Source organism: Bos indicus, chromosome 3, assembly GCF_029378745.1.
Source record: "Bos indicus isolate NIAB-ARS_2022 breed Sahiwal x Tharparkar chromosome 3, NIAB-ARS_B.indTharparkar_mat_pri_1.0, whole genome shotgun sequence".
NCBI lineage: Eukaryota > Metazoa > Chordata > Mammalia > Artiodactyla > Bovidae > Bos > Bos indicus.
The window spans coordinates 16,605,394-16,630,240 of record NC_091762.1 but is presented as its reverse complement, the minus strand read 5'-3'; the positions used below and the strand labels follow the sequence as shown (position 1 = coordinate 16,630,240).

At 42.6% G+C, this 24,847-nt stretch overlaps 4 protein-coding genes and 1 pseudogene across 14 annotated transcripts in view; 3 read left to right on the top strand and 2 right to left on the bottom strand.

Annotated features, from left to right (window-relative positions):
* RAB13 (RAB13, member RAS oncogene family) lies at positions 1-4,123 on the bottom strand. The gene is made up of 8 exons (XM_019954879.2): positions 3,850-4,123; positions 2,467-2,527; positions 1,570-1,630; positions 1,261-1,338; positions 1,066-1,155; positions 879-944; positions 728-781; positions 1-563 (listed from the first exon to the last, which is right to left on the bottom strand). The coding sequence occupies exons 1-8, from the start codon at positions 3,971-3,973 to the stop codon at positions 486-488; spliced, it is 612 nt and encodes a 203-aa protein (XP_019810438.2). The 5' UTR covers positions 3,974-4,123; the 3' UTR covers positions 1-485.
* A 3,145-nt stretch (positions 4,124-7,268) lies between these two features.
* Positions 7,269-24,847, bottom strand: part of NUP210L (nucleoporin 210 like) — a 102,102-nt gene continuing 84,523 nt past the window's right edge. For 6 of the 11 annotated variants that reach the window (XM_070785585.1, XM_070785594.1, XM_070785593.1 and 3 more), the window contains 7 exons: positions 23,979-24,115; positions 22,167-22,293; positions 19,074-19,220; positions 14,273-14,523; positions 13,585-13,789; positions 10,647-10,751; positions 7,269-10,130 (listed from right to left, as the gene is read on the bottom strand). In XM_070785585.1, the coding sequence (XP_070641686.1) occupies positions 9,868-10,130; positions 10,647-10,751; positions 13,585-13,789; positions 14,273-14,523; positions 19,074-19,220; positions 22,167-22,293; positions 23,979-24,115 (1,235 nt within the window). In that variant the 3' untranslated portion in view covers positions 7,269-9,867. Of the gene's footprint in view, positions 10,131-10,646; positions 10,752-13,584; positions 13,790-14,272; positions 14,524-19,073; positions 19,221-22,166; positions 22,294-23,978; positions 24,116-24,847 lie in introns of those variants that run through there. The other 5 variants (XM_070785587.1, XM_070785591.1, XM_070785586.1 and 2 more) reach the window with 5 other exon arrangements.
* Positions 7,327-7,740, top strand: LOC109554406 (small ribosomal subunit protein eS25). The gene has a single exon (XM_019954867.2). It carries the CDS (start codon positions 7,327-7,329, stop codon positions 7,702-7,704), a length of 378 nt encoding a protein of 125 aa, XP_019810426.2. The 3' UTR covers positions 7,705-7,740.
* Positions 7,909-9,450, top strand: RPS27 (ribosomal protein S27). Its single transcript, XM_019954819.2, has 4 exons — positions 7,909-8,003; positions 8,317-8,425; positions 8,981-9,091; positions 9,367-9,450. The coding sequence occupies exons 1-4, from the start codon at positions 7,998-8,000 to the stop codon at positions 9,393-9,395; spliced, it is 255 nt and encodes an 84-aa protein (XP_019810378.1). The 5' UTR covers positions 7,909-7,997; the 3' UTR covers positions 9,396-9,450.
* Positions 16,004-16,641, top strand: LOC109554388 (small EDRK-rich factor 1 pseudogene; annotated as a pseudogene).

The window sequence follows — 24,847 nt, the reverse complement described above, 5'->3', positions numbered from 1 at the left end:
TTTGTGCAAATGGTGGCCTTTAATACTGAGAAAGACCATGCAGAGTGACAGCATAGGACCAAACCTTCAGAGGGTGGTACTGAGCCAGCCTCTCTCAGGACCCTAAAGCCTGATCCAGTAACAATAAATCAACTATTTATTTACATTTATATTTGCCCTGGAAACCCAGAGAAGGTCTGAGGCCTAGGACAATCTATCTTCCTTTCTTCCTCCGTCTCTTCCTACTTCCTTTTCACCTTCTTCCACCTTCCCAATTCTTTTCCTTTTTCTTGCCTCTCCTTCCCGCTCTATCCTGCTTCCTTTCATTTCCTCTTTCTTTCTCTCTCCTTCCTTTTTTTTCTTCTCCATATTCTCCCCATTCTTCTACCATCTACCCATCTCTACCCCTCCAAGCCCCATTTGCTATTTCTCCCCTACCAGCCCCTCAGCCCTGCCTTCCTCAGATCCAGTCTCCAGGCGTAGGGTGGAGAGGCAGAAAGGAGTCGTCAGGCCAAGGAGCACTTGTTGGTATTCTTCTTGTCACAAGTTTTCAGGTCAGTGCCGGGGGGCTTGTTGTTGTTTTTCTAGAGGGAGAAGGTGCAGGGTGAGAATGGCTGGCTGGGGCCATAAACTGAAGGAGATCCACCCTCACAGGAGTATTAGCATTGTTCCCCTCATCAGTTTTTACCCCTAACACACACACACTCTCACACACCCAGCTGTACTTAGCCCAGCACAACCAACTCACCAATCTCCGGCCTCCTGACTTGAGTAAGATGTCCCGTGCCAGGGAACTGAAAGCCTAACGGGGAAAGGTGAGATTGGTCAGGATAGGTTGAAGGGGAGCATGAGTCTGTCTTCCAATACTCTTTGGGGGTGAAGGATGGGGTGTGTCTCACCTCATCTACATTCATACTGGATTTAGCACTTGTCTCAAAAAATCGGATCCCATGCTCCCGAGCCAACTGCATGGGAAGAAGTGGTAAGAGGAGAGCTGGACAGAGGGCAGCGGCCAAGTCCTCTGCAATCCAGCCTCACCTTGGCCCTCCTGGCCCAGTTCTGGAACATTGCCCAACCAGCTCTTACCTTATCAGCCTGCTCCTTCTGCACCTTCCTCTTGGCCTCCATGTCACACTTGTTCCCCAGTAAGAGGCGCTCTACCCCAGCCGAGGCATTCTGGGAGCAAAGATAAGAGTAGAAGCTGGGTCCTGCTCATTTTCACAGTCTCCTCCATCCTCTAGGTTCTACCCAGTTCCCCCACCTCTCTGGAACTGTCCTCACCTCTTTGATGCTCTTCATCCAGTTCTGAATATTCTCGAAGGATTTCTCATCTGTGATGTCATATACTAGGATAATGCCCTGGGGAATGGCAGAGTTCACAATGGAGCCTTGTACAATATTCCCCTCTTCAGGCTTCCCACTGCCCTCTAACTGACCCTGTAAATTCTATCCACAAGACTAATCACTAGGCCATATGGGGCCCTCTGCAACCCACACTATGCCCCTCCCCATTTTTCTCTGCCCCAACTCCTATCCCTCTGTAGTTGACATTCTATCGCATCATCCCTTGTCCAGAAATATGCTTCATACCATTGCTCCACGGTAATAGGCAGTAGTTATTGTCTTGAATCGCTCTTGGCCAGCTGTGTCCCTGAAGGGGTAGAATATTTCATGGGGTGAGATAGAGGTAAGAGATCTCCAAAGAGAGAATTCCACTCCCATCCCCTAAGAATTTAGCTTTTGCAACAAGGAGTGTTAAACAGAGTCAGGAAAACAATAAAGGGAAAAAGGGATAAGAGACTGTTGGGCTGATACTGAGCGAAGGTAAAGGCTGAAGAAATAGGTCTGTTTAATTGTTTACTTTGTGCCAAGCACTGTGTATACATCATTTATGTCATTTTACTTAATCTTCACTCTATCCTTGTGAGACATGTTTTACTGCCTCTACTTTACAGATGAGGAAACAGATTTAGAGAGGAGAAATAACTAATGAAGGTCATTCTGTAACAACAGGATTGAACCACATTCTCCTCTTGTCTATTGTATCATAATGCCTCCATTAAGCCTCTTACCACTTGACACCCTCAGGGTCTCCAGTTTCCTCAGGGTAGTCAGGTCAAACCTCTACTCTTGGCTTTAAGGGCTCTCCACTGGACAGAGAGTCAAGTCTTAATTTTGCTACTTGCTATTTAACTGTTGAGAGCTTGTATCCATATTATAGCTCAATAGACAGTTGAGCTAGACAGTTGCCAAGTTCAGAGGAGTCTCTGGGTCCAGGACAGACAACAGAATTATAACAAAGTTGAAAATAGTTGACTGAGCAGAGAGAGAGATGGAATGACATATGAATGAGGTGACAGAAATGGATTAGAAAATGTACTCAAAGGAGCGATGGGAAAGGAAGAGAAACAAAACTAAAGAGAAACTATAGTGTTATAGGAAATAAACGAGTAAGTCTGGTTTCGAAGTCCTGGGGGATTCACTCACCAGACCTGCAGTTTGATCTTTTTCCCCTCTATATCCACAGTGCGGATCTTGAAATCAATTCCTAGGGGTGGAGAGGGAACACTGAAATCCAGACACGTATTATGTGCATGTGCAAGTGTGTGGTGAGAGGGACAGGAATGGAGCAGCGCAGAGATTCTGCAGGGAAGGCACTTGGGGAGCAGTCTCGCAGGAAGTACAAAACTACGGGGATTTTCTCAAAGCTGTACTTGTATAGCAGGCGTATTGTTCTGACTTAGATCTTATAGACTTTGCGGGAAAGAAGAGGATGAAAACTCTGCAAGGAGGCTGAAGGCCTTTAAGGCACTTCTTGGGTCCACTCAGCCACGCCAGCTGACAACTCTCTCAATTCAATCTGTCTCCCCCCAAATATTTCTTTCTAATTCCTTCTCCCTTCTGTTGTCGTAGAACCCTCTACTTTCCGTTCTCCCACATAGCCTCCTGACCCTACAGGGTGAAGAGCAAGGAAAAAGGAAGCTGATACCAGTCCATGCAGATTAATAGTATGCCAGGCTTGGAAACAAGAAAATTTGAGTCTAAACAAGATTCCCCTGCGACTGAAATATGAGAGAGGGATATTTTCCCCTCCACTTTCTAACCAGAATTGTCTTGAGACTCTCCTGGTCTTACTACACAGGCCAGAGGAGGTTAAGAACAATGAGGGGGAGGAGGGGAGACAATGTTTGTTTTTAGTGGAAACTTGTGTACCTCCCCCAAGCCAGTGAGGAGCTCCAGGGAGGAGGCTGAGTCACCTGACTGACTCAGAGACCCCAGAAGTCCCCTCAGTCCCACCTTCCTTAGCAGGCTGACTGCATATTCATGATCCCAGTCCTTGGGCCGCTCTCTGGCACACCCAGCCCCTCTGTGGCACCCTCCCCAAACCCCTAATAAGTTGAGGGGCAGAGAGACTGGAAAGTAGATGGTAAGGTGGGAATGCAGTGGGAGAGTCTGTAACTCAGTTGGGACAGAAAGAGGCTGGCAAAATTGGGAGACAGATGATCAGCGAAAGGGGGATACAGGAAATATGGAGAATGGATCAAGAGTTCTAGGTGGATGAGGGTGGGGGAAGAGGAGCTGAGAGGGAAGCAGACACGGGTTCATGTGAATTTGTGGGGACAAGGGAGACAGGTGGTCCCAAGAAAATAGGGGTTGGCGCAGGCACAGCTGAGGAGTAATCTGGAGGTCTCAGAGAGGTTAGAGGTTTGGGTACCATCCTGAGACATACAAGGGGGATGGGTCTGAGAGAGAGAGGCTGAGGGACTGGAGTCCAGAAGCCTGACTCTAACGCGGGCCACTAGTAATCCAAGAGCCTAGGAATGAGGGTATGGGGTAGTTGGGGATCTAGGATATGGCCAGTGGGCTCACCGATGGTGGAGATGTAAGTGTTGTTGAAGTTGTCCTCTGCAAAGCGAATGATCAGACAAGTCTTGCCCACCCCTGAGTCCCCGATCAGCAGCAACTTGAAGAGGTGGTCGTAGGCTTTGGCCATGGCGGACACTGGGGGTGCCGGGAGAGGGGTGGTGGGGAAGCGAAGGGCACCGGTAGGCGGGACTGGAGGGCTGGCAAAGGGAGCGGGCCCAGAGCCCCGGCCAGGAAGTTTTCCTCCCTCTCCGCCCAGGCTCTGGGAAAGAGGAGAGGCGGCACTCCTCCGGGCCCCACCCCGTGCCCGCCCATCCCTTTCAGCTGGCCTCCTCGGCCAGCCCAGCCTCCTGCTCTCTGGCCTTCCCTTCCCAGCCAATGCTGGCCTGTCTCCCTAGCCATTTTGAACAGTTTTTTGCTTACTACCATCCCCCTCTTTTGACTTCGCTCTTCCAGTCAGAAGCCAGAGAGGCTGGGGTGAAGTGGAGGTTTAATCAGAATGACCAGGGGAAGAGGAATTTTAGAGGAATTCGGGGAAAAGGAAAGTTTGGGGGAATAAGGGCGAAGGCCAGGGTAACACAGGAGTTGGCAAAAATTGGGGACTGATTTTTGAAAGGGGTACTCAAGAAAAATAGAATCCTTCTGGGGCAGTTCTAGAATTCTGGTGTTACTTTTCCAAGCCCTTAGTTTTAGAATCCCAACTCCTTTTGAAAAAAGCGGGATGGCTGAAGTTGGTGGCTATTTGTTGAGTCAGTCTGCCCCCTGGTGGAACAGAGTGAAAATTAAAATTAATATACTATAGAATCAGCTCCAAAATTATACTATAGAATCAGCTCCACACACTCCCTCTCCCAGTCTCCAAGCCCACACACCGTTCACCTAGATACATTCTGGAGCTTCATCTTGAACAGTCTTCCTTCTGGGAACCTGTGTATGAATTCTCTGACAGGCCAGCTCAGGAAGACAGAGATTGAGACTATACATGTCTGGTGTCATTCTCTTGATGAGATGTGGATCTTTTAACACAGTCTGGAGGCAGTACTCCTAACACACTAATGAACAGACTGTGAATGTGTAGCCTTGGCAACCAGAAAGCTGAAATATGGAGAACATGGCTACACAAAACCAAATTTATCTTTGCTTTGGAAAAAATATTCAAAATATCTGCTTTTCTAATAGCAGGTCAGTAGAGCAGCCCTTCTATAAACATAGTGCACTGGTTATGAAAAGGCATCTTTTGTCACTTCAGTTATCCTTGTCATACTCTGTGCCAATGTTTGTCCCTCTCAAACACAACTATTCAATCCTCTTCTATCCTTTATCTAACCACCCATTATGTCTCCAAGTTGTATTACAAAACGTGAGTATTCTCTACTTCTCCCTGATGGCCAAACCATCTCTCACTAGTGCTTAAAGCACTTATTCTTAAGTGCTTTAAGCTTAATTATTAAGCTTAATTATTCTTCAATTTTCATGGATTTGTCTGATAAAAGCCTATTAGTTCTTTTTCATCTTATTTTGTCTGAATCTGGACTTTTCATCCCCAGCAATAGACTATTCTTTTTCACCTCTCTAAATTGCTGCTGTTGTTTAGTTGTTAAGTTGTGTCTGATTTTTTTTTTTTTTCCATGTCTGACTCTTTTGCGACCCCATGGACTGTAGCCCGCCAGGCTCCTCTGTCCACGGGATTTTCCAGGCAAGAATGGGAAGAGTGGGTTGCCATTTCCTTCTCCAGGAGATCTTCCTGACCCAGGGATTGAACCCAGGTCACTTATGCTGCTGTATACCTGCTTTCCCTGGAACCTCATCTCCACAGTACTCTCCCACTAGCTCTCAGAGCTTCCGCAATAATGCCTTTACCCTCCCCCCCCCAATTATGGTAGGCTTTTCCTGGTCTCTGGTTTTGTATTCACAAGCTCTTGCCTCAGCCTAGAATGCAGTTCTCCCAGACTGCTGCTTATTTAATTTCTTGTCTTTCGGTGTGCCGTGCACAGTCACTCAGTTGTGTCCCACTCTTTGCGACCCCATGGACTGTAGCCTGCCAGGCTCATCTGTCCATGGGATTTCCCAGGCAAGAATATCAGAGTTGCTGTTTCCTCTTCCAGGAGATCTTCCCGACACAGGGATTGAAACTGCATCCACTGCATGGGCAGCTGGATCCTTTACCACTGAGCCACCTGGGAACATGTCACTTCCTCAGAGGTTTTTCTCACCATACAGAAGGCTGAGAGATGAAGAACTGATGCTTTTGAACTGTGGTGCTGGAGAAGACTCTTGAGTTGTCCCTTGGACAGCAAGATTAGACCAGTCAATCCTAAAGGAAATCAACCCTGAATATTCATTGGAAGGACTGATGCTGAAGCTCCAATACTTTGGCCACCTGATGCAAAGAATGGACTCATTGGAAAAGACCCTGATGCTGGGAAAGACTGAAGGCAGGCGGAGAGGGGCAGGGCCAACAGAGGATGAGATGCAGGGCCAACAGAGGATGAGATGGTTGGATGGCATCACTGACTCAATGGACATGAGTTTGAGCCAGCTCTGGGATAGTGAAGGACATGGAAGGCTGGCCTGCTGCAGTCCATGGGGTTGCAAAGAGTCAGACATGACTGAGCAGCTGAACAACAACAGTAGTGTGCTGGAACCAATTATTACTGGCTCATGAAAACAGACTTCGCTTTCCAAATCCATGTTTAATGATGTAACACTGATAGTCTGAAACTGGCCAAGGTATTTCCTCCATTGAAATTAGCAAAGACAACAAATCAGGGCTCCCCTCCATAAAGTCAATGGTTAAACGTTTACCAGCGTATCCTTGACAAGAACTCACATCCCTTGTCCCATTCTATTCCTTTGGAATTAACCAGGTCCCCATATACCATTTGAGTCATTTTTGTTCCTCCTCTATGACAAACGGACATTTTAACCCTTTGATCGTTACTGTAGAAGATAATGATTTGGTTTTCTTTCTTTTCATTACCTGTCCAGAGTTTCAGTGATGCCAAGATTACAAATCTTGGAAAGGCAGTTCTGATGAAAATGTGGCGGAAAGGATGTGGGAATGTAAAGACAGAGTTGTGAAGATTAGCATTCAAAGCAGTCAGAACAATACAGAAGTGAGTGATGTAATAATTATTACAGAGAAAGATGGAAAGGAGAGAATAAAATTAACAACGGTTAGTCCTAGAAATAGGCTGAAAGTGCGGAAAAGATGAGAACTTACTTTTTTTATATTTACATTACTGAGTTGTTAAAAATGGGGAAACTAAACCAATTGAAAAATAGTAAAGAAATTTAACAAGTCACAGACATGACTCTGTTTTCCTAAGCAGTTTCTGTTGTTAAAGTGTAGCGCGAAATATTAAAAATGTCTATTAACCCCTTGACGGAGACCAGACACTGACCTTAAGATACCAAGCTCCCCCTTTTTGTCCGACATCTTAGCGAGGTTGCAGTGGCTGCAGCTGCTCTCCGGGTTTCGCTATGCCGCCCAAGGACGACAAGAAGAAGAAAGATGCCGGAAAGTCGGCCAAGAAAGACAAAGATCCAGTGAACAAATCTGGGGGCAAGGCCAAAAAGAATAAGTGGTCCAAAGGCAAAGTTCGGGACAAACTCAATAACCTAGTCTTGTTTGACAAAGCAACATATGACAAACTCTGTAAAGAAGTTCCCAACTATAAGCTTATAACTCCAGCTGTCGTCTCTGAGAGACTGAAGATTCGTGGTTCCCTGGCCAGAGCAGCCCTTCAGGAACTCCTTAGTAAAGGACTTATTAAACTGGTTTCAAAGCACAGAGCTCAAGTGATTTACACCAGAAACACCAAGGGTGGAGATGCCCCAGCTGCTGGTGAAGATGCATGAACAGGTCCCACCAGCTGTACATTTTGAAAAATAAAACTTTATTACATCAAAAAAAAAAAAAAAAAAGATACCAAGCTCCCTCTCTTAACATGGCGACTCATCTGAGCCCTGTCATTTAGAGACCTTCCCAAAATGGCAGCCCCCCCTCGCCCCATCGCCCAAGACCGTGAGAGAACGACCTTCTCAACATGGCGGCGATAGGGCCTAACGTCATTTCCTGCGGGACGGCGAATTTAAGGATCAGGATTTCCGCTTCCGCCCCTTTCCGGCGGTGACGACCTCCTCACGAGAACATGCCTGTGAGTTCTTCGGCTAGGTTTCCGTGGAGATCTCGTTCTTCTGTCTGCACTCTGCTCTCACGCTGATTTGGGATCACAGAGGGCCCTCATTTGCCCTCCGCACTTCCCAGGACAAGTTAACTACAGGGGCCGCAGAGGCCAGCTGGGACCCGTGCTTGGACGGGAGCGGAGAGGCAATAAGATGGCGGCCCAGCTGCGCAGACACCAGGGGCGACAAGGGGAGAGCTCTCCCCGTTGTGTGGCAGTGGGGGCTGTTTTCGATCATCCATATTCACCATTGGTTTCTAAATCTCTACATTTCTGCCTCTGTTAGCTCGCAAAGGATCTTCTTCATCCCTCTCCAGAAGAGGAGAAGAGGAAACACAAGAAGAAGCGCCTGGTGCAGAGCCCCAATTCCTATTTCATGGATGTAAAATGCCCAGGTGAGGAGATAACATGTACTAGTGGGGAAAGCACTGAATCCCACGAGTTGAAAAAAGGTATCCGTGAGGCCCTAATGTATTCAAATTTGAATGTTAGAGATGAGTAAAATTTTGCACTTTAGGAGGAGTGATCCAGAGAGATTCCCCTTCAAAACTCTGTAGACCACAACGTTTGTGTTGGGAAAACACTGGAATGATAATGTTTGGGTTTTGTGGTAATTTATGTACTTGTTCCTGGCGGCAAAGGGGTGGATATGTTGACCAGTTACTGAGCATGTCTCCTCACCAAGTACAGGGTTTTTTCTCTTTGACTTTTGAATAATTTTTTGGATGATGATGTTTACTCAAAATCCATAGGTTGGGGCACATGGTCGAGGTTGCTTTTGAGTTGACTTTGATGTATACCTAGAGCCAGATAATCAAGTTTAGATTAGGAAAGTAAATTCCAAGAATTTTCATAGCATACTTGTTTTACAGTTAATGCCTGACATCATATGTTTAAGTGAAGAAAGGTTTGGGAGGAAAAAGGGTAACTCCTTGATGTTTTCCCCCCAGGATGCTATAAAATCACCACCGTCTTTAGCCATGCACAAACAGTAGTCTTGTGTGTTGGCTGCTCTACTGTCCTCTGCCAGCCTACAGGAGGAAAAGCGAGGCTTACAGAAGGTAAATGGTTTAATGTAATTTTTATACTTTTTTTTCTTATGTCTACCAAATGCATAATCAGGAAACATTCATCTTAAAATGCTACTGTCTAAAGCTGGGTGGTAAAAGGGCTTCATATGAGCTGAATCTCATGTCTAGTGACTAGGTAGAAGCTTAAAGAGTTGAAGAAAATACAAATGTAGGTTTTCTGTGGGTTAGAGGCATTTTGTGGGGTTCAGGTAGGGTAAGTAGGCTGCTATCAGTTAACCTTTGGAACTTTTTTTTTTTTTTGGCAGGATGCTCTTTCAGACGGAAGCAGCACTAAAAGTACCCTGTATCGAGATGAACGGGAAACCATCCCAATAAACACGTTTTGGATACATCCTGTTTACTGTCTTGTTTTACTTCTAGGAGGTTCCTACCTCACGTATTCAGGGGCAACCAGAAGAGTGGATTCTAGAGTCATTTGGGGCAAGTAAGTGGCCAAGAACTTAAAAAGTCCATTTGGGACATTGCTATCCCTAGGTTCATGGAGTAAATCTGCAGAGCTTGATTAAAAACTGGAATAGTATGTAAATGGGGTATTTCATTTTACTTTTATGTTTTCTTAGAATTAAGAACTGACAATTGATATTTAAAACACAATCCAGCACGCCACTTTAATATAAAACAGCTTAGGATGCTTTATTTACAGTTCTCAGAAGCCTTGTTTGGAGGTGTGTGAATGTAGAGGTTGCTGCTGATCTGGGGCTAGAAATCTCCAGTCCCCTATAGTTAAAGACTTGTCCAAGCAGAGGTTAGTGTCTTATACTCCACAGCCAGTGCTGTAGCCGATTCTGGGCTGGTGGGGGTTGTGGACTCAGGAGCGGAGGGGGAGAACGTGTGGATGTGTAAGAACCTAAGAGGAAAGGAAATAAAAGAAGGATGAATAGAGGTGAATGAGGGTGGTACCTGAGTTTTTCGGAGATAACAGATGGTGATTCTTTACCTGACTGTGTACCTAGAGTTGGCACGTAAACAACTGGAACTGTCTGCATCTTGTTTAGGAAGGCATTGTATGCTGGAAAAAGAATAAGATGTCAACAAGGAGATCTCTTCTCACTGGAGGGAGGCCTTAAGGGTCAAGTCCATTCTTAAGTATTGCTATAAAAAAAGTAAGGCTTCAAATTAAATAACACTGTATACTTAACAGGAAGTTTTTATTCAGTGATTTTCAGAGGTATTCAACTTAACGGCTGAAAGATGGGAAATGTACGTGTAGATAATAGTATGTGTTACGTTGCTTGAATCATCTATTGCTATGTATTTGAGCAAAACTAGCTATCATCTAAAGTTGAGCAGTGATTTCCACTTCTGAGTGGTAGCTGTTTGCTGCATGCAGTTTATTGCTTCTCAGTAAATTGGGCAGGATCTTTGGTCCACCAGGAGACTAAGGGTAGGGAGGCTAAGTCAGTTTCAATTGCATGTCCCAAATTAGATGTGATATAAACAGCTAATTTTCATCCTCATTTAGTTTGTGAAATGAAGGCAGTTTCCAAGTCTAAATTCTACGGTGCTGAATATAAGGACTCCTTACCTAGAAAGAGGAAAGCTGTTGATGCCAGCATCACAAAGAGGGTAAAAAGGAGACTCTGGTAAGAACCTGCAAACTTCTGGAGAACACCTGAACCGTCACATTGATCTACGCGTTGGCAGAATAAAAGAAGATAGTTTTTTTAATATATACAGGACAGATGGTTGCATTTAAAAATTGTATGCTTCTGAGATATCTAGCTGAAGCACTCAAAACTTAGCCCTCTAGGAAATTCTTTTTGTTTCTTACCAGAGAAAAAGGGGTGAACTGTACTTGGTGCCTCTACCTTTTTGGCTTTTTATCACTAACATAATAAACTACAATTCTTAAGCCTTTTCAGCTTCCAAAAGAATGTTTAAATTCTCTGCCACTGTAAAATGCCTGTTATCTCTCCTGTGTACTTTAACTCCAAGTGACATCCTTCAACTTGTAATCCCTCTAACCTGAAACAATGACCCAGGAGCCACTTGTCCTTTTTTATTCAGCTATCATTTCTAGGGAACATGATTTGTATATAAATTTGTCCTCAATAAAAGTTAAGACATGTCTTTTGAAGCATACTTTCTCTTGGTTATTTCGAATTCTTCAGTGTCTAGAAATGAACTCTTCCTGCCTCACCAAATTGCCATTCCAGATAAACTGTCACCAGGCCCTTATACATAGTTCCTGTTCTGCAACCCTTGTATAGGCCCTCTACCTCTGGGCTCTTAACTGCTCTTAACCTCTCTCTAAACTCTGTTCATAACTGTTTAACAACTTCACACTGTTAAACTGCTTTACTCTGAAGAATAATTTGAGGTTGCTTGTACTGAAAAAAAAGGTGGGGGCTTCACTGGTGGCTCAGATGGTAAAGAATCTTCAATGCCTGGAAACCTGGGCTTGATCCCTGTGTTGGGAAGATCCCCTGGAGGAGGGCATGGCCACCCCCTCCAGTATTCTTGGCTGAGAAATCCCATTGGCAGAGGAGCAGAGCCTAGCAGGCAACAGTCCATGGGGTCACAAAAGAGTTGGACATAACTTAGCGACTAAACAAAACAACATACTAAAATCTCCTCCCTGATCTGGTCCCAACACTGGAAGTCCAAATAAATCAAGAGGTATATTAACTTAGGACACCCCTTTGTTGTGTCTATATTGAACTAATTCCTGTCTTAATTGGGCCCTGTTTTAAATACCTACTTGTTTCTGCAAGTAGGTATCATGCTTGTATGAGTGAACTTAAGATTGGGTTGCATATTTGTAGCAAAAATAACAGTGTACTGTTAGTTTGTGCCCTCATCACTTAAGAACGTGGTGATTCTTCAGTCTCAGTCATGTCCGACTCTTTGCGACCCCATGAATCGCAGCATGCCAGGCCTCCCTGTCCATCACCACGTCCCGGAGTTCACTCAGACTCAGGTCCATCGAGTCAGTGATGCCATCCAGCCATCTCATCCTCTGTCGTCCCCTTCTCCTGCCCCCAATCCCTCCCAGCATCAGAGTCTTTTCCAATGAGTCAACTCTTCACATGAGGTGGCCAAAGTACTGGAGTTTCAGCTTTAGCATCAGTCCTTCCAATGAGCACCCAGGTGATTCTTAGCTTTTTTTTTTTTTTTTGCCATGGGTAACTTTGGCAGTCTGGTGAAGTCAATGTACCCCAACTCAATGTTTTTCAATGCAAAAAATGTAGGAATAAAGGAAACCAATTAAAGTTTTATAATACACAGCTAAATGTTAAAAGGCCTCATTTGTAATACAGTAGTATGTGTGCTCTAGTAATAAAGATACATTTTTAGGTCTGATAACTACTGTAATTTTGATGTAATTTTGTTTTTTCCCATTCAGGGCATGGACACCTTGAATTCTGAGAACCTTTATAGAGATCCATGAACTCAGTTTAAAAACTACTCTCACAGCACAGATTGGGGTTGAACATTCTCTAGTGATAGGATCCTGAACATCCCAATTTCAACTCTTTAAAGGGGAAAACATCTCTTAAAGAGTTTTAGGAAACCCTTTAGAATGAGAATTAAAATGCATATAAATATGCTTAGAATATTTACTGACTCATACAAATCGGATACTCACAGAAGCCAAAACCTTTCTCCCGTTAGATGTACTAAGGTTCAGCCTAATTCACTCCTAGATTCTCCAGGCAAGAATACTGTAGTGGGTTGCCATTTCCTCCAGGGGATCTTCCCAACCCAGGGATTAAATCCTAATCTTTACTACTGAGCCACCTGGGAAGAAACTTCTAACACCTCTTTCCGTAACTGTTACCATCCCACCCAAACTTGGCATCATTTCCGAACTGGGTAAAGGTAGAATCAGGATTTGTCAGAGCCAAGTCTTGCTTCTAGGATTACTACCATTTACTGATTGATGCACAAAGATTTGCTAAATACTTTTGGATTAAATCAAACATTTATCAAAGGGCTTAAAACAAGGCAAGAAGTATACTTTTGAGGCTAGTAAACGCAGGTTAAACTGCATTCATGCTTGGTCACTAAGTTGTGTTTGACTCTGCAACCTCATGGACTGGGGACCGCCAGGCTCCTCTCTCTCCATGGGGTTTTCCAGGCAAGAATAACGAGTGGGCTGCCACTTCTTCCTCCAGGAGATCTTCCTGAGCCAGGGATCCAACCTGAATCTCCTGGTGTCTCAGTGGTAAAAATCCATCTGCCAAGCAGGAGACCCCTAGAGAAGGAGATGGCAACCCACTCCAGTATCCTTACCTGGAGAATCCCATGGACAGAGGAGCCTGGGACAGCGACTAAACAAGTTTTAAGAAGGCTACCTGAAGGTTATAGGGTAGGCTCCGAGAATAAAGATCCATGTCCCAGCTAGTCTGAATAATCTTGATCAAGTGGCTGAATGTTTCCCATTAATTAAATTCTAAACTAAATTGTAATACATTCAGTCTTTTTGCCTCTAGATTAAAAATAGTCACCCCCATGCTCACCTGCACCAGACTTAGCTTTCATAGCTCTCACTCGTACAGCCTCACTTTGACTGGTGAGCACACAGGAAATGTTGATGAAAATAGGTGATGCCATCTGCTGGAGGGATGTGAAGTTGACTACTCTTACGTGGTAGATGGCCAGGCCAGGTGTGAGCGAAGAATGCCTATGGCCAGAGACCATTAGAACTGGGGAGCTGGGGAACACCTTAGAGAAAAGAAAATGGAACTTGTTTGAAAGAAGAAAATCAGTTTTGTGTCAATACATTCCAATCATAAACAATAAGACATCTGGATTTCTAGTTAGCTAGCTGACAAGTCACTTTTTCACACAGACATATTGAAGGGTAGGGGAAGAAAACCATCTGTGTGAGAATAATATAGCCTTCAAAAGCTTTTAGCACTCTAAAACTCTCAGGATAGCATTGGTGGTGGTGTGTGTGTGATATACACACACACACACACACACACATATATATATGCATTTGTATTATCTTCCAGACAATGCTCATGACAGATTTTGGACTCTGGGAGCCCCCATGGCATTATAAAGTGGACAGATTTTCTGTTTTAGGAATTTCCTGTGGTGAATTTTATCAAGTCGTTCAGTATCTATTCCTTTACCCTGGACTGAGAATGAAAAATCTCATTTTCAAAACCCTGATCTGTTTTGCTTCAGTCCTTAACATACCTCTAGCTTCTCAAGAACTCTATCCACTCCCAGTACTCTTAGCTCCCCGACGTCTTTTTTGTGGCTAAGAACCAATTCTGACTGGTTGATGTAAAAGGCTGGGATGAAAGGAATGAGGATTCTTTGCATTCCATTCTTGCTACGCTCACTGACAAGTGTGGCCCAACCATAGACGGAGGTGTCAGCGGTGCTCAGGACCTGGAGCAGCTCCTCTGACTGGGGTCGAACCTTGATTAGGCAGACATAAACCCCTGAAGAAAAGAGGAAAAACTGAGCAGGAAGGTTCAGAGGCCCTATTTAGTCAATTGGATTAGGATAGGAAGGAAAAATATTGACATGCAAATTCAAAAGGAAATGAACTCAGATTTGAGTATTCACTATTAGCATACTGTTGGCCTCTATGGAGGAGTTTACCAAAGATGAAACAGTCCAAGGGAACCCATAATTGAACTTAAGGTAAGGATGCCATTACTGGTTAGTCAGCATGTCAGGGGATATTAAATAACTTAATACAAGTGGAAATTAAGGGGATATAGGATAAAGTAGTCAGAGATGAGATCAGTAAAGGGTTTGTGGAAGAAAGGCAAGCTTTGAACATGTTTAATCACTTCTGTATCAAACCACCTCTTGATGGCCTTATTTCTGTTAATAATACTGTTTTTCTAGTTACCCATGAACGTTGGTTGTCTTCTGACAACCTTTCTTTCATTCCTATATCCAAATCTTGCTAACTCATCCTTTGAAATATCTCATATCTGACACCTCTATTAGTATTTCTGTTACTCTGGCCTAAACTTGTCAATTCATGCTTGGATCACTGCAATGCAAATTGCATTTGCTAGTCTCCTTACCTTCCATTCTTCTTATCCATTTTGTGTACTGCCAGTGTATACTTTAAACTTAGTTTTGAAAACTTTTCCAGGGCTCTGTATTGCCTGGAATGTCCTGTTCTCTTCACATCTACTTCAGTCATGGTCATCCTTCTAGAGGTTACTTTTCCTATAAAACCTGACCCTTAACACCCAGGTTTGATACAAATACTCCTTTCTCTCTGTCATCTAGCATCCCATGTGTATAACTAATCAGCCTGTGTAGTTCTTAGTTCTGTTCAGTTGCTCAGTCGTGTCCAACTCTTTGCGACCCCAAGGACTGCAGCATGCCAGGCTTCCCTGTCCATCACCAACTCCCGGAGCCTACTCAAACTCATGTCCATCATGTCGGTGATGCCATCCAACCATCTCATCCTCTGTTGTTCCCTTCTCCCTCCTTCAATCTTTCCCAGCATCAGGGTCTTTTCCAAAGAGTCAGTTCTTTGCATCAGGTGGCCAAAGTGTTGGAATTTCAGCTTCAGCATCAGTCCTTCCAATGTATATTCAGGACTGATTTCCTTTAGGATTGAACGGATAGATGTCTTTGCAGTCCAAGGGACTTTCAAGAGTCTTCCCCAACACCACAGTTCAAAAGCATCAATTCTTTGGCGCTCAGCTTTCTTTATGGTCCAACTCTCACATCCATACATGACTACTGGTAAAACCATAGCCTTGACTACACGGACCTTTGTTGGCAAAGTAATGTCTCTGCTTTTTAATATGCTGTCTAGGTTGGTCATAGCTTTTCTTCCAAGGAGCAAGCATCTCTTAATTTCATGGCTGCAGTCACCATATGCAATCATTTTGGAGCCCCCCAAAATAAAGTCTTGACAGGCGAATCCCGTTAGGGGGCCCGCGGGGGCTCAGTCTTCCAGATCAACGGGTAGGGACAGTGGCTGAGAGTGTGAGGAAGTCGTTCCTTTTCTGAGTTGCCCTCTTCCAGGCTTGGTCCAGTTGTCATCATGGCCCGTGGAAATCAACGAGAACTTCCCCGCCAGAAAACATGAAGAAATCTCAGGAAATTAGTAAGGGAAAAAGAAAAGAGAATAGCCTGACTACCTCTCAGAAGTAGAGGGACTCTGAGATCATGCAACAAAAGCAGAAGGCAGCTAATGAGATGAAGTCTATGCAAACAAGAGAGCAATGATGACTATTTGGAAAACCTGGGTGCTACTGCTAACTAAGTGTATCATAAGCTCTATGATCAAGATTTCGTAGAGTGAACAGGCAGTACATATGTTATATCCTTATGAAACTATTTTAAACTTGTCCTTTCAACCTGACGTACTGTGATGTTTCAGAGCCATTCTTCAAAGAATAAAACACTAACCATGCAAAATAAATAAAGTCTCTCACTGTTTCCATTGTTCCTCCATCTATTTGCCATGAAGTGATGGGACCAGATGCTATGATCTTAGTTTTCTGAATGTTGAGTTTTCAGCTAACTTTTTCACTCTCCTCTTTCACTTTCATCAAGAGGCTCTCTAGTTCTTCTTCGCTTTCTGCCATAAGGGTGGTGTCATCTGCATGTCTGAGGTTACTGATATTTCTCCCAGCAATCTTGATTCCAGTTTGTGTTTTATCCAGCCTGGCATTTTGTATGATGTACTCTGCATATAAGTTAAATAAGCAGGGTGACAATATATAGCCTTGATGTACTCCTTTCCCAATTTGGAACCAGTCTCTTGTTCTAACTGTTGCTTCTTGACCTGCATACAGATTTCTCAGGAGGCAGATCAGGTGGTCTGGTATTCCCATCTCTTGAAAAATTTTCCACAGTTTGTTGTGATCCACACAGTCAAAGGCTTTGGTGTAGTCGATAAAGCAAAAGTAGATGTTTTTCTGGAACTTTCTTGCTTTTTCGATGATCCAATAGATGTTGGCAATTTGATCTCTGGTTCCTCTGCCTTTTCTAAATCCAGCTTGAACACCTGGAAGTTCATGGTTCACGTACTGTTGAAGCCTGGCTTGGAAAATTTTGAGCATTACTTTGCTAGCATGTGAGATGAGTGCAATTGTGTGGTAGTTAGAACATTCTTTGGCATTGCCTTTCTTTGGGATTGGAATGAAAACTAACCTGTTCCAGCAGTGGCCACAGCTGAGTTTTCCAGATTTGCTGGTTTACTGAGTGCAGCACTTTAACAGCATCATCTTTTAGGATTTGAAATAGCTCCACTGGAATTCCATCACCTCCACTAGCTTTGTTTGTAGTGATGCTTCCTAAGGCCCACTTGGCTTCATATTCCAGGATGTCTGGCTCTAGGTGAGTGACCACACCGTTCTGATTTTCTGGGTCATGAAGATCTTTTTTGTATAGTTCTGTGTATTCATGCCACCTCTTCTTAATATCTTCTGCTTCTGTTAGGTCCATACCATTTCTGTCCTTTATTGTGCTCATCTTTGCATGAAATGTTCCCTTGGCATCTCTAATTTTCTTGAAGATATCTCTAGTCTTTCCCATTCTATTGTTTCCTCTATTTCTTTGCACTGATCACCAAGGAAGGCTTTCTTATCTCTCCTTGCTATTCTTTGGAACTCTGCATTCAAATGGGTATATCTTTCCTTTCCTCCTTTGCCTTTAGCTTCTCTTCTTTTCTCAGCTATTTGTAAGGCCTAGTCAGACAACCATTTTGCCTTTTTCCATTTCTTTTTCTTGGGGATGGTGTTGATTACTGCCTCCTGTACAATGTCACGAACCTCCGCCCATAGTTCTTCAGGCACTCTATCTATCAGATCTAATCCTTGAATCTATTTGTCACTTCCATTGTATAATCATAACGGATTTGCTTTAGGTCATACCTGAATGGTCTAGTGTTTTTCCCTACTTTCTTCAATTTAAGTCTGAATTTGGCAATAAGGAGTTCATGATCTGAGCCACAGTCAGCTCCTGGTCTTGTTTTTGCTGACTGTATAGAGCTTCTCCATCTTTAGCTGCAAAGAATATAATCAATCTGATTTCGGTGTTAACCATCTGGTGATGTCCTTGTGTAGAGTTTTCTCTTGTGTTGTTGGAAGAGGGCGTTTGCTATGACCAGTGGGTTCTCTTGGCAAAACCCTGTTAGCCTTTGACCTGCTTCATTTTGTACTCCAAGGCCAATTTGCCTGTTATTCCAGGTAGCTCTTGACTTCCTACTTTTGCATTCCAGTCCCCTATAATGAAGAGAACATCTTTTTTGGGTGTTAGTTCTAGAAGGTCTTGTAGGTCTTCATAGAACCATTCAACTTCAGCTTCTTCATCATTACTGGTTGGGGCAGAGACTTGGATTAGTGTGATATTAAATGGTTTGCCTTGGAAACAAACAGATCATTCTGTCATTTTTGAGATTGAGATTGTTCTAGTAAGATATAAAAGCCTTGTCTTGCTCCTCTATCTCCAGTGCCCATCCTGGTACCAGGCATTCTATTTGGTGTTCAACAGTTTACCGGAATTAACCTTCCTTCAGTGGTTTCTCATTACCACTCAAACTGTCTGACCTTGGAGTAAAAGCTCTCCCATGATATAGCACTACCTACTTATATTTGGCATGGACTGTCTTATTTTAGATCAGTTGATTTATTTAATGTCCTCCCAAAGTCATGCCTATTTTTTCTTTCCACTTGTTAATGCTGTTCTGCTCATAATATCCTTCAGTTCAACAGCATTCAAACATTGTGCTACTAGTTGGGAACAAAAGATGTATGAGACATAATCCAAGCCCTCACAAAGATAACAGGCTAACAAAGGAGAAAGTAGTAAGTTATAATAGTAAAGCATAGTATATTATAGATACATGTTAAAACTTTGTTGAATGGATAGAACAAAAATGCTGAGTGAGAAAAATGCCATAGTTACACACTAGATAAAACTAGAAGGCAGAAATGTAAACCAATAAAGTGACATTTGTACAAATATGAAAACAATGGGGAAACCAGATTCAACTGGTGGAGCTCACCTTTTTCCATGCTAAAATCTGAATGGATATGAAAGACCTTACTTGCTGGAATGTCTAGTAAAGTATTACTGAACTGTACATGGCACAGCATAAGGGTCTCTGGAAGAAGTGTTGTAATGGCCAAAGCCTGATTTGGGGTGCAGGATCCTAGAGACCAGAAAAGAGGTAAATAGCTTTGTCACTAAGAGGAATTTGTAAAAGGGGAAACGTATATATTATATATAGAGGAAGTTTGGAATTTAAAAAATAAGAAAGAAGGGTCAGCTCTGTTTTAATTGCTACAGCTGTCTATTTGCCAGCTCTGTTGGGTCTTACCACAATCAAGGTGAAAGGAGAGTGTAAGACTCTTGTGTCTGCTAGTCTGTGACTATAATGGGGTTTATATTATTAATAATATCACTGGTGTTCTCTTTCAGAAATTTTTGGAATTCATTAATGGAAATAAGATTACAGAGAAATTGGGCAGTTATTAGAAATAAAATGCTACACTTGGGAGGTAGCTTTTATATCTAGGACGATTTGTTTTCCATAAATGACTGTAGTATGCGTCAAGTCAAAGATCTCCAGAACTTCATTACAAGTGGTGCCTTAAACAGGAGCCACGCAGCTGGCAAGAAATCAACTGGCACCAAGGTTGGGTCAGCTGCAATTTTAAATTAACTAGAAACCCGTGTCTTGGTAACAAGATTTTCCCTTGCACAGTTTCTTAATGGTCTCGGTTTGCTAAAGCTCTTTCTCAATTGTCAGCAGTCCAGTGATCATTCTCATCTTTTGGAGACTATCAGCAATATCAAAGGAACTGTTACATGAAGTTTCATAAGTTGTGGTTTTAGAAAGATTCTGCAAGGAAAAAAAATGCAATCTCTTTGTAAAATTTAATAAGGTAGATAACAATGAGATAATATGTTATGAAGAAACAGTTAATACTTTATAAAAGAACCTGAAGAATTTTAAAGATCAAATACTCTTATTTATATATACATATTTAGATTGTATTTATAAGATTAAGTATCTACTGTGAAAAGAAAATATATTAAATGCTTAAAAACTGAAGGACAGAATGGGCAATTAGAGGGACTTCACTGGTGGTCCAGTGGCTACGACTCTGTACTCTGAATGCAGGGGGCCCAGGTTCCATCCCTGGTCAGGGAACTAGATCCCACATGCTGCAACTAAGACACAACACAGCCAAGTAAATAAATAAATATATATTTTTAAAGGTCAATAGAGGACTCTGTGGGAGAGGGAGAGGGTGGGAAGATTTGGGAGAATGGCATTGAAACATGTAAAATATCATGTATGAAACGAGATGCCAGTCCAGGTTCGATGCACAATATTGGATGCTTGGGGCTAGAGCACTGGGACGACCCAGAGGGATGGTATGGGGAGGGAGGAGGGAGGAGGGTTCAGGATGGGGAACACATGTATACCTGTGGCGGATTCATTTTGATATTTGGCAAAACTAATACAATTATGTAAAGTTTAAAAATAAAATAAAATTAAAAAAAAATAAAGGTCAATAGAGTTTAAATCATCTTAAGGTTTATAGACCATTATATTCTGTTCTATTTTGAACTTCTCTGGTTGGTTTTGCATGTTTTCTCACCCCCCACTATCCCTCCATCCATCCCCACCCTCCAAATCTGGAATCTGTTCTATAGAAACAAAAAGATGAATGAAAGGATGTACATGGACTTCGGAGTGAAACATATCTACTACTCTTGCCACTAACTGGTTTGTTACCTTGTACAAATTACTTGCTCTTAGTAGTCTCATCTTTTTTTTTTTGCCCTGACCAGGGATTGAACCCAGGCCCTCAGCAGTGAGAGCACTGGGCCGCCAAGGAATTCCCAGTACTCTCATCTTTAAAAAAAATTTTATTGGAGTATAGCTGCTTTACAATGTTGTGTTAGTTTCTGCTATACAGCAAAGTGAATCAGCTATATGTATACACACATATATTCCCTCTTTTCTGGATTTCCTTCCCATTTAGATCACCACAGAGCACTGAGTAGAGTTCTCTGTATAGTCAGTTTTCATCAGTTATCTCTTTTATACATAGTAGTATATATATGTCAATCCCAATCTCCCAATCCATTCTCCGCCCCAGTATCCTCATCTTTAAAATGATAATTACTACATGATGAGATTGTTAAATGAGATAAAAGGTATAAAAATTCCTAACATAGTATTTGGAATCTATTGGGAGCTTCTTATATTTTAGTTATCTTTCCTCCTCCCCCCATCTTAAAAAATAATTTTACTTATTTGTTTTTGGCGGTGCTGGTCTTGTCTTCACTGCCACATGGTCTTTTCTCCAGTTGCAGCAAGTGGGGCCTACTCTCTAGTTGTGGTGCTCAGGGGCTTCTCTTATTACAGAGCACTGGCTCTAGGGCATGCGGGCTTCAGTAGTTGCGGTGCATGGCTCAGGAGTTGCAGTTCCTGGGCTCTAGAGCACAGACTCAATGGTTATGGCACATGGGCTTAGTTGCTCCTTGGCATGTGGGGTCTTCCTGGACCAGGGATCAAACCTGTGGCTCCTACACTGGCACGTGGATTTTTCACCACTGAGCCACCAGGGAAGCCCTCCTCCCCTATTTTTTGACAGTAAATTATGGCCCAATACAAAACGAAAAAAGAAAAACACAAGGCAAATTTGCTGAGCAAACAACATTTCACGTAATTATCTAGTCCAACAATTCTCAAATCTGGAGAAGCTTTAAAAGAATTGTATCTTATGCTTTATCCCAAACTTACTAAATCTCTGGATGGAGCCTAAGAATTTGTATTTTTAAAAGATTTCTTTGGGTAACCTTGAAAATCATCCATGTTTGGAAATTCTTGGTCTAGGCTACCTCCTGTTCTCTGGCAGGGTTACAAGCAGAAAGACAGTAGTGACTAGGTTGAGCCTATTTTAAAACCTTAATCCAGTCATAATTCTGAGATCTCACAGCTCTTAAAGATTCTGTTGTAAAAGTAGAATCAATTTTGAAACGAAAGAAAACTTGGATTGCTAATCCAAAGAGGTGAATTAATTGACAGAGGACAGGAAAGGTGGGACTAATCACCCAGAACTATAAAGAGATTCTTGACCTTTAAGATTGATACCATTTCTGCCAGCAGTGATGAACAGCTTGAACACAGCTGAATTGGGGGTATTGGTGAGGTAAGTCTTGAGGTCATAACTGAGTGTTAATCTTGATGATGCATTGACCACCACCTGTTAGCAAACCAAAGGAAAATTAGAACCTAGGTTCTTAGAGAATCTGGTTCCCTTCCTCTCCAACCCTCATAATTTGTTTAGCTAAAAGCATCTGTTTCACATAAGAGCAAATTGCCCTTCTAGTGATCATGTATTTTGAAAACCATAAAATCTGTTTACTTTTGAGAAGAAAATAACATTTTTTTCTAAAAGGAGATCTTTGTCCCTTATTCCTTCTGACATATCTTCCCTGTGTATGATTCCCTATTAATCAATTTTTCCTACTCCCATGTCAAGTTTTCCTTCTCTACTAAATCAGTCCTAAGCCATTTTCCCTCCATTTTAAAAGCGATCAGTGAAACAAACTCTTGACTCCAACTCCTTGAACAGGACTATCTCTAAGTTCTCTTTTTCAATTCTCCAGTCAAACTTCCAGTCCCTTTATTCCACTGAAGCAACTCATCAAAGTCACCAGCCTCCATATTGCAAAAAAAGCGGTCATCTCTCAGTCCTCACACTTGACCCAGCAGTAGCTTTCACATGGTTAACCATTCTTCCTCCTTGAAATACCTTCTTCACTTGGCTTCCTGGACACCAGTATTCCCACTCCCTCCACTTCCCCAGTCATTTTATAAATCTTATAAATTCTTATAAATCTCCCTTTTTGGTTCTTATTCTTCTTTCAGGGGTCTTTTTTTTTTTTTTGGATGTGGACCAATTTTTAAAAGTCTTTATTGTATGTGTTACAATATTGCTTCCGTTTCATGTTTTGGTCCTTTTTGTTTGTTTGGTTTTGGCTACTAGGCCTGTGGGATCTTAGATCCCCTACCAGGGATCGAACTCAAAACCCCTGCATTAGAAGGTGAAGTCTTAACCACTAAACCACCAGGGAAGTCCCCTTTCAGGGGTCTTAATACTGGTGTTTCCAGAACTTAGCTCTTGGACCTCTTCTCTATTTACACTCACTCTCTTGGTGATCTTTTGGCGTTAAATATCTCTATGCCAATAATTTCCAGACTTTTATATCTAGCTACCTCAACACAGCCAACTGACATTCTAACAGACGTCCAACTTTATGTGTCCAAAAACTGATCTTTTCTCCAAAACTGTTCTACCTACAGTCTTAACCATTTCAGTTGATGACAATTCTGTCCTGTCCTTTTAGTATTTCAATAGAAAAACCTTAAGTCATTCTTGATTCTTTTGAACTTTACATATAATCTGTCAGGAAACTTTATCAACTATACCTATAAAATCTATTTAGAATCTGATCAACTTTTCACCACCTCCTCAATTGTCACTCTGATCTACCATCATATCTCAGCTGGGAACTGCAATAACTGGTCTCTCAGCTTCTACTCCTGTCCCTACAGTCTAGTACCAATCAGTAGCCACAGTGGTATTTTACATTATAAATCAGACTAGTCATTCCTTTGTTTAAGAACCTTAATCTATGCTTAAATTATCTATGTTTCAATAAAGTCTGTTATCTGGTTTTGTATCTGATATATGAGTATATTTCTTTTAATAGGATGTGCTTCCTATATATATTCCCATATGTGGAAATAGTTACTTTAGACTCTTGTGGAATCTCAGTTTTCCAACCAGAGCTGGAACCTGCTCCATGGCAGTGAAAGCCTGGAATTCTAACCACTAGGCCACCAAGGAACGCCCATGGGCTCGTCTCATATCATTAAGTTTACCTCTCGATATGTTTTCACTAGTCCTGGGATGTCATGAAAGATAGTTGCTGTTCCTGGACTCCTGGCCACTCCTACTCCAGTGACAATGTCTGTTTGTAGAATATTGTCAGCAGAAATCATCCATATTCCGGGTTCACCTAGGAAAAGACAAGAGAAAGCAGTTGACTGCAATCTTTGATATAATTTGATGGTCATGCTCACCTTACTCAGAATCCAAGTCAGTAGACCATTTAAGCATACATATATCCCTTCCCAGGAGGAGCACCCAGCTGTGAGGATAACTTTGTTCTCTTTTTCATTTTTGGCTGTGCTACGTGGTATGTGGGGATATTAGTTCCTGGACCAGGGATTGAACCTGTGCCCCTGGCAATGGAAGCACAGAGTCTTAACCACCGGACTATCAGGGAAGTCCCTAACTTTGTTTTCCTAATGTTGGGTTCCCCTTCATGCCAGCAAAACAAAATAGGAACTGCTGAACTTAGAATCACAAAAGCTATTTGGAGAATATAACTGTTCTCCTTAGGAAAAAGAAAAACATCTTTTACACATAGGAATAGCACTCCATCTCACATGCTAGTAAAGTGAAGTGAAGTGAAGTCGCTCTGTCGTGTCCAACTCTTTGCGACTCCATGGACCATAGCCTACCAGGCTCTTCTGTCCATGGGATTTTCCAGGCAAGAGTACTGGAGTGGGGTGCCATTTCCTTCTCCAGGGGATCTTCCCAACCCAGGGATCAAACCCAGGTCTCCCGCATTGGAGGCAGACGCTTAACCATCTGAGCCACCAGGGAAGTTTTTACACACTAGTAAAGTAATGCTCAATATTCTCCAAGCCAGGCTTCAGCAATATGTGAACCGTGAACTTCCAGA